We start from the raw sequence: 9,081 nt of genomic DNA on the forward strand, positions 1-9,081 counted from the left end.
CCATTGCTGCCAGCATGTCCTGCTGATCTGCCTTCTCCTTCTGCAGCTTCTCCAGAGACTGGAACAGCATCTTTCAGCACAGAAAGGAACTCATTACTGCATCGCATGGTTGCAGCTGCCTCTTGGGCAGGAGAACTCACCCCTCCCCCTGCCCAAAAGCCTCAAGGTAATACACTTGGAACAAGCACAGTGCTGAAAAGGTCAGCAGGGAGACATTCTTGTAATCCCTGCCTGGAATCACAGGGAGAGCCTGGGGGGTGCTCTGACACCAAAGGAGTGTCAGCCACCTACCTCAATTTCTTTCTGCTTTTGTTGAGAGTCTTTCTGCAGGGTCCCAGAAACAAAGCTGAGCTTCTCACAGTCTCCCTTCATCTGTACAACTGTAGCCTCCACGTAGTGCAGCCGCTTCTGGTCTTGCTCCCGCTCCTTGAAAGGAAAAACCACGTACTGAGCAAAAGGGACTCGGCTGCTCCACAGAGGCAGACCCGCATTACTCAACCAGTGGCCATGAGCTCTCAGCGTCAGCAGGACATTTGCATCAAGGCTTTCATTTTGGTCCATGCCACTGACTGGTCCAGGCCAATCTGGGTCTACCCCAGGGGATGTCCTCAGTCCCCCATGCTGCCAGCTGCCTACCTGGACATATTTCCTCATCATTTTGTTGCATTTTCCCATGGCCATCTGCCGTGACTCCATGGATTCCACCTGCTCCTGGAGTTTCTCACAGCGCCGGAGGAGCTTCCCCACGCACGCTCTGATGTTGAAGGTGCAACTGGAGCAGTCTCCATTCCCCTCTTGCTGCTCATCCTCTAGGTCCCCAGTTTCGCCTGTATCACCAAGCTGCAGGAAAGGCAGAAGAAATTAGCTCAAGAAATGGGATGAATGGAATCAACAGTGCTAGGTGGCCCCACCCAGTTAGGGAATATGGCTGGGAACGCCACCAGGAGTACTGCACCAAGCCAGGAGGGCTGGGAATGCTCCCCCAGGACCTCACCTGCTCATTCACTTTGTTAATTGTCTCAATCACCACCTGCTCCAGCATGGTATACCTCATCTCCTGCTGCTCTTCCATCATCTGCAGCTCACGCTTTGTCTCCTGCCGCAAAGCCCTGGCCAGCGGGATGGGGGCAAGGGCAGGGTTACCCCTGCAGGGCTGCTGGGCACCTTGTGCCCACAAACCAGGATGCAGCCAGACCATCTGGGCTCCCTTGCAGCCCCCCAGGGTATGAAACCCACTCCTGTCCTCTTACTCAATTTGCTGAGAGATCTCCTTGCTGCTCTCTTCTTTCCATTTGGCTGCATCCTCCCTCAGCTTTTGAAGGTCCTCTCCCATCTTCTTAATCTGGGAAGACCAGTGACAGTAGAGTCAGGGCACAGCCATCATGTTGTCCCAGCGTGGGGGCCCTTCAGACACACAGAAAGCCCCAGGGCCCCAACGCAGTCCTGGGACCCTGACCCCAAACCCTGCTCTTGGAGTCTCATTGAAGTTCCCCATGAGAGCCCAAAGATTACATGACCCAACAGCTCACTAAGGCAGGAGTCTCCTTAAGCTTCTTTACGTCTCCTTCCATGCGGATCTGGGTTGTTTTTATCCTGTCAACCTCCTCACGGAGATCCTGGATGAGAGCCATGTCCTAGGAGAGAGCAGTGGTGGCAGTGAGCCTCAGGGAGGGTCACTGGGGACCCGCAAGCCCTCGAGCCCTGCTGTGGTTTGCCAAGCACCGGGGACAGTGCAGGGCCAAGCTCAGCCAGGCTGGCAGGGCTCTGCAGGCAGCACGGTCCATGCATCTAGCAGGGCCAAGAGTGCTGAGCTTCCAACCAGCAGGCCAGAGGGTATGGGCTGCAGTCTCAGGCCCAAAACTTGCTCCCAGCAGCAGCTCACCTCCTCCTGGATCTTCTTAATTTCCTCTGACATGCAGGACTGTAGGAGAAAGTGCTATCAGAGACAAGGAGTGGAGGCAACATGACATTCGCCACCACCGTGGTCTGCACAAACCTGGGCCTTCTGCATCTTCCTAACATCCTCTGAGAGGTGGGAAACCTCTGCCTGTATCCCAACAATCACTTCATGAACAAGCTATGAAACAGTTTGAAAAACAGGGATATCAGAGGTGATGGCCAGGGCAGCAACACCCCAAAGAGCCCCACCCTGCCACGCGCAGCCCATGGCACAGCCAGGTGAGCAGGGAGAGTCCCAGTGCCACCTGCCCCAGCCGGGCTCAGTGCCAGAGCACTGAAGCCCATCCAGACAGCAAAGAGCCCCTGCCAGCGGCTCTGCCAGGGCAGTGAGGGCAGAGCCAAGCACGGCTGTGTGAGGAAGCAGAGAGGGGCTGTCTGCTGGGGGAGTGCCCAAGGGCTGGGAACAGCTTGTACCTCAGACATCTGTTTCTTGCAGTCTTCCATCTCTTTCTTCATCTTTTCCATGTGAGTGGCCACATCAGCAAGTGAGGGGCCACTCAGCTGGCCTGGCCATGGCTCCTCACTTGTCAGGTACTGCACGTCCAGGTGCTCCAGCACAGCCTGCAGCAGTTTTTTCATGGCTGCAAAGTGAACAGATCCCTTCTGGGGCATCTCGATGGCGAGATCCAGCATCTGGGAGAGGCTGAGTGTGTCCAGGGATGTTGCCATGACTGCACACACTCTGTCCCTGATTTGTCACAAGCCTTCCTGCCCAGTTGGGCCTGTCTGGGATGAGCAAAATTGGTGACAAATGGGTTAAACAAAAGGCGTGATAGAAGCAATGAGCAAAAGCAATAAAGAAAAGGTGGCGTAGCCAGCAGGCTCCTTCCTCCCTCCTTGTCCCTTGCAGGACTGGAACCGGGTTGCTGGTGGCCCTCCTCATCACAACACCCGTTGCCAGGCAACGCACCACTCCGCTCCTGGTAACCACTGGGTTCCAGACTCATGAAGTCATAGATTAATGGAGCCTTGGAATGGCTGGGGCTGGAAGGGACCTAAAAGATCATCTCGTTTCAGCCCCGGTCAGGGACAGGTCAAGGAACATTTTCCGCTAGACCAGGTTGCTGCAAGTGCCACCTAACCTGGTCTTGGACATTTCCAGGAATGGTGCAGACTGTGGCAAGGCATCACCACGCTCACAGGGAAGAATTTCTTCCCAATATCCCACCGATCTCTCCCCTCTCTCAGTGTGAAGCTGTTCCCATGTCAGGCCCTTGTGCAAAGTCCACCTCCAGCCCTTTTGTAGTCCTTTTATTTGCCAAAACATGCTCCAAGGTCTCCCAGGAGAGTACAGCCTCATTGTCTTTCTTTTTTATCCGTTGAAGATGTGTGTTACACCTAAGCCAGTTGCTTCACTGCTGCAAAGCCAGGGCCTGGTTTGGAGCATCCATTGGGATCAGCCTTTGCCAGGGAAGCAGTGGGGTGCTGTTCCTCCTGCTGGGGGGGCAGGAGGAGCCCCGTGAGCCCCTGGCTGAGCTGTAGGGTTGTTGGGGCACAGACTCCTTTCTCCTCAGGAGTTCAGGGTAGAGAGTCTCCATGGGTGAAGCCCAACAGCAGTTAGGATGCAGAGTAATGAAGAGAATGATGGCATTGAGAATGGATGACCATTGATTCCTTTGTTTGCAAAAAACAGATAACTAAGTCAAAAGCTTTTTCTATGTGTGTGGCTCGAACTATCCGCTCCACTCGTCCTGAGGAGAATAAAGTAACGCCCAACTTGCCAAAACTAAAAGGATAGTCTTTGAGGATTTCATCTATCCTGGTTTTGGTGACAGTTGCTAATGACCCAGGTGGAACTTTCCTCCTTCTTTTGCTCCATGGATTGATGGGATCGAGAGGACTCCAGTGCACTCCAAAGATTTTTCCGGGAGATCCTCTGATGCCCTAATCCAGTGAGTTCAAGGCAAAGAGCCCTGGGATTATAGGAAGGTCATTCAGACACACTATTAACTCCTGGTGGAGGAATTGTGGTAATGGCAAAAGTGGGGGAAGAGGCTGAGAGAGGGCATGCTCAGAATGTTCAGCAGGGAAGGCTGGACAAGTATTTCCCGCCTGCACATCCCTGGTGGGAGGAGGGGGAAAACACTGTCACTGTGTTGGTGTGCACCAATGGAATTCCAGGGAAATCAAGACACTGGAACCAGTAAGGATTCAGTTGGAGCCTGATGGAAGACTGGTCAGGCAGAACAATTATTCTTTGAAGTTAGAAGGTAGAAGAGGGTTAGAAGAATGAATTGCTAAATTTTGGAAGATGGGTCACTAAGGGAATGTGAGTCACAATATAGCACTCCTCTCCTGCCAGTAAAGGAAGCACACACTAAGGAACACAGGCCAGTACAAGATGTCAGAGCTGTCAAGGAAATAGTGTGAGACTGGTGTGAGACCCAGTGGCAGCAAGGCCTTATGCACTCTTCACCTCAGTTAAGGAAACTGATGAGTCCACTGTTGTGGATGTTAAGGATGATTCTTTCTGCATTGCCCTTGAAACTGAAAGTCAACTCTTGTTTCTGGAACGTTCCTTGATGGGCCATGAAAACCAATTGAGGTGCACTGTTCTTCCTCCAGGGTTCAAAAATCACCCCACATTATTTGAGAAATGTCTCAATTTGAGACAAGTTAGGAGGAAACATCTCCTCTAACGAAAACAGGTTTTGGCACGCCTTCCCTCCCACAGCAAGGAAATTTTTGGAAGAAAGTGAAAAAAGCTGTTTATTTAACACACAGTGTGCAGGCAGGCATGGGAAAAAGAATGAATAATGTTAGATATTCAAGCCTTCTCATTGTGGGGTAGGCTGGTGGATTCAGAGCTCTTTCTGTAGGCGTGGCTCGGCTCCTCCCGAGTCCAGAGCCGGGATGTGCATCCCAGGGCCTCCCCTGCGGGACAAGGCACAAGGCTGCCGGCGATGTTCTGGTGCTTCAGACCAGGGAAAAGCAAAAAGCGTTCCAGGAGAAGAAGCCACAGTCCTGGAAAAACTTCTGCCATTGTCAAAGAAACAAGAAGCCAGCTGAAAGCCGAGATGTACTCCCTCTGTCTGTGCTGCACAACACAGCTGAGGGAGCCTGGGGGAGGATGTTGGAAAACCACACCAAAAGAATTCCACTGGCTTTGCACCCCTCTCTCAGACCTAGCTTAAAGTTACAGGACCCATGTCTGGGCATAAAGCAGACAATAGGAGACACAGTATCATGCTGTCACCCTGTCATGGTTTGACTCTGCCACAGTGCCAGTGCCTCCATGAATATACACTTTCTCTGGTGGCTTCTGTGAGATGTGATCAGGAACAGAGCAAAGCAGGCTCCAACTCAGGAATAAAGGAAACTAATTTTATTAATTACAACATCTAAAAAGGAACAAACAAAAAACTAAGAATGAAAACCCTCCAAATCCATTCCTCCTCCTCCTCCACTCCATTTTCTCCACAGAATGAAATAACACCATAGATTTCCACCACATCACGATCTCTCACATAATCAGTCCATCATCACCCCTCAAGTAATCAACCCTCAAATCCATCAGAGAGAGAGGAGTCCCCCCTTGCACCATAGGCTTCCCCCAGAAACACAATTGAAACTTCTTGTGTTTCCGTGTCACTCGTGGCACCACCCAGAGAACATCGGCCCTCGTGACTTCTTCCCTCCATGTCCAGTGCTCTCACCACTGCACATGGGCCAGGACTGCTTTTAGGGCTCCCCGTTTAAGGATGCTCCACTCAGTTCCAAAAGCAGCAGTCTCTCAAATTCAGGACACCAGTCCCCCCCAGATTTAAACCCCTGGGGCCAAGGGGCCTCATGAACAGAGATCTTCCCCTCCTGGAGACAGAGGGCATCCCACACCCTCCTCAGCCATCTCTGTTCCCGCCACTGCTTCACTCTTGACTCCAAGGCATTGCCTCCCCCTAAATACAGTCTCTGAGTCACAGGAAGAACATGGGTCTGTCCATGGCCATACAAGAAAGAGTCCAGCTCAAGGCCAATCCATCATCTCTTCCCACCTAGGATTCTTCTCACCTCTTCTGACATCTCTCACGTGCACCAACTTTCCTCACACTTGCCCATTTCTTCATACTTCACCTTTCTCTCCTCATTCTGATTCAGGAGGATCAGTATTTGTAAGGTTTCCATTATTTTACAAAGGGGTTAAAATCTGGGCCTCTGCCTGCCCAGAACTCCCACAGCTGCCGGGCACCTTCTCTCGCCGCACCCCCCACTTCTGGCCGGCCGTGCTGCCAGTCCATGATACTGAATTCCAAGGCAGCACAGGCACTGGCTCTCTCTCTCTCTGTCTCCCGTGGGGTAGGAGGGGGGCCCGATGCTTCTCAGGCTCCTCCACCCTTCCATCTTGCAAGGCCTTCACTCCCCTCCTCTGCCCGAGGCTCCGGCCTACCTCACCCGGCCGCATGGCTTCCCTCCCCCAGCCAGCCCCGGCTGGGCAGGGGAGCTCTGAGCTCCTTTACAGACTGAAACTAAGAGAGAGTTCTCCTGGCAGTTCTTGCTTTTAACCCCCTGTGTTCTCAGAGGCAGTCCATACCTTCGGTGGCCAAACCAGGTGCCAATATTCAAATCCAAGCACTGACTGGTTTGACCACAACCTCCCAAAAAACTCACTTCCGTCTTAACCCACGACACACCCCAAGACAAAAACCAATTGACAAAAGAATTGGAGGGATGGTGTTGCGCTTTGAATTTATCTTATTGATTCCTTTTTAAGTGCATCGTTCTGTCCTCGTGCCCTCATGTTCTCCCTGAGATGGTTTACTCCTGGGTTTTACCCTCCCTCAAAGCTGCCCCTCATGTCATTCTCCACCCCTTGTTCCAGCTCTTTCCCTGCCTGTCAAGGCAACCGAGCCCCTTATTCCTGAACCTTCTCTGCCCCTTAACTCTCGGGCCAATCCCTGTTCGCAACATCCCTTTGGAATCCCCCTACTCCTGGAAGCCCCATTGGCGCATGTGAGCCATCCTCTGCACCCTCCTACCCCAACTGGCCCCAGATGCTTGATGTAATCCCCTCACTCCTCCCCTGAGGATTCCCTATTGGTTTGCTGTTTGTATCCACCCCCTGATTTGTATCTGTACAAAGCCCCTTGCACAGGAGTGCCTGGGGCTCTTTGTGTGAGCTCCTTTCTCCTGGAATAAGCTGTTCCTTGTGGAACATCTAGACAGACAGCTTTCTCCTCTGCCTGGTTCCTGATGTGGCTTCTATCTGGCATCTTAGAGCAAGTGGCTGTAAAGGTTCTGTCTCTGGTAAATCCCCATACCCAGGAAGATCCCTATTGCTGGTGGGGTGCTGGAGTTCTAAGAGCTGGCCAGGGCTCTGGCAGTCACTTCAGAATGGGAAAAGGAGAATGAAGATACCCCTTTGCTGCAGTATGCAGGTGATACTTTAATTGCTAATGGAACTCATGCTGGATGCATTGAAATGACTCTTAAGTTTCCTGAACATTCTGAGACAAGCCAGTTACAGGGTATCCAAGAAGAAGGCCCAAAGTGTCAAAGAAGTGCCCTAATGCCAAACCTACCTGAGGCTCATTTCCCAGGGACAGCAAAGCCTTGCAACCAAAAGGGTGGAGGAGATTTGTGAAACTCCAGAGCCAAGGTCTGTTTGCAAGTTAGGAATATTTCTAGGAATGGGTGGTTGGTGCGGGCTCAGGATTTTTAATTCTGGCCTATGGGTAAGACCTTTATATGAGACCCTGAGAATCGCCCAAGGAGGTGCTACACCAAGGAGGTGCTACAGTGGACCCCAGAATGCCTGAGGCTTTCAGAGACCCCAAGAGAGCTCTAATGCCAGCCCAGCACAGGCATTACCTGACTTGAGCAAGCCTCTTGAGCAGTTCGTTCATGAGCACTGACGTGTTGCACTACGGGTGTTAGCTCAGAGGTTATGCACATGGAAAAGGGCCATAAGATATTTTTCCAAACAAGTGGACAGTGTAAGTTAAGGGATGTCCCTTAACTGCCTTTGACTTGGAGCAGGAGCTGCGCTTTAATCCAAGAAGCCCCGAATGGACCATGGGCCAGATAATGACTGCTCATGTTCCCCCCTTGGTCCTCTCTGTTCTAGAACACAAAGGAGGCCACTGGTGACCCCCAAGTCGAATGCTGAAGTATCAAGTTGTCTTGTTGGAGCAGGATGATGGGGAACTGCAAACAACTCCTTTGCCTTGCACCCAGCCACGTTCCTGGAATCTGTACCAGAAAGTCAAGAAGCCTCACAACATGCCTGTGTTCCAACGACTGAGCAGCTTCACTCCAGCAGAGGAGATCCTCTGGTAGAAGATCCGGCCTGGGAATTGTCCACAGGTGGGAGCAGCTTTGTGAGCAAAGGAAAGCAGAAGTTTGGCTGTGCAGTAGGGCCCAATCCAAGCCGTCCCATTACCTCTTACCACCTCTGCACACAGGGCTGAGCTGCTCAGTCTATGGCAGCCTGGAATTGTCTCAGGGGAAGAATGGGAACACATGGGCTAATGCTAACCGTGCCTTTGGAGCAGTACCTGCCCACGGAGCTCTCTGGAACAAAGGAGGGCTCCTTTCAGCACAAGGATCCTCTGTCAAAGGTGGAGACATTACCAGACAATTACTAGAAAGTGTTCAGGTACCAGCCCAAGTGGCTCTCATGCATTGTAAAGCTCATCCATTAGGAAATACATCAGTTAGTGTAGGAAACCGACTGGCAGATAAAGCTGCTAAAGGGCTGGCAGAGAAAAGCATCCCAATAGTTGCTGTACCAAAATGTGTGACCTTTCAAATGTAACCCCAGAATAACAAGCCCAAGACAAAATGCTGGCAAAATTGAATGGCCCTGGATCTAAAATAGTATAAGTTTTGCCAAAAAGTTTTACTAAGTATTTTAATAGGAATTATTGCATTTTAGTGTCTTAAGTCTTTCTAAATATCCAATGATTTAATGGAAGTAATCCTAAATGAAATAATTAAGAGTAGTTTCAAAAGGGGGAATTGTTGGAAATGATATAACTTTTTAATTCGCTATTCCAGTTATTTGTTTTCGTTAACTCTGTTAATAATGGCTTCACTTAATCATAAGCAGTGCAGTTTTCCACTGAAGCATGTAGCAAGATTTTATTCAAACTGCTGTTAGTGGAACATTATTTGGGAAAATAACTG

At 51.0% G+C, this 9,081-nt stretch overlaps 1 protein-coding gene across 1 annotated transcript; it reads right to left on the minus strand.

Moving 5' to 3' along the window:
- Positions 1-262: 262 nt before the first annotated feature.
- Positions 263-2,818, minus strand: LOC135283640 (glutamine-rich protein 2-like). Its single transcript, XM_064394645.1, has 8 exons — positions 2,374-2,818; positions 1,997-2,077; positions 1,883-1,921; positions 1,530-1,634; positions 1,251-1,342; positions 995-1,109; positions 637-840; positions 263-426 (listed from the first exon to the last, which is right to left on the minus strand). Exons 1-8 carry the CDS (start codon positions 2,626-2,628, stop codon positions 280-282), a joined length of 1,038 nt encoding a protein of 345 aa, XP_064250715.1. The 5' UTR covers positions 2,629-2,818; the 3' UTR covers positions 263-279.
- Positions 2,819-9,081: the final 6,263 nt, after the last annotated feature.

The sequence above is a fragment of the Passer domesticus genome, chromosome 19 (assembly GCF_036417665.1).
Source record: "Passer domesticus isolate bPasDom1 chromosome 19, bPasDom1.hap1, whole genome shotgun sequence".
NCBI lineage: Eukaryota > Metazoa > Chordata > Aves > Passeriformes > Passeridae > Passer > Passer domesticus.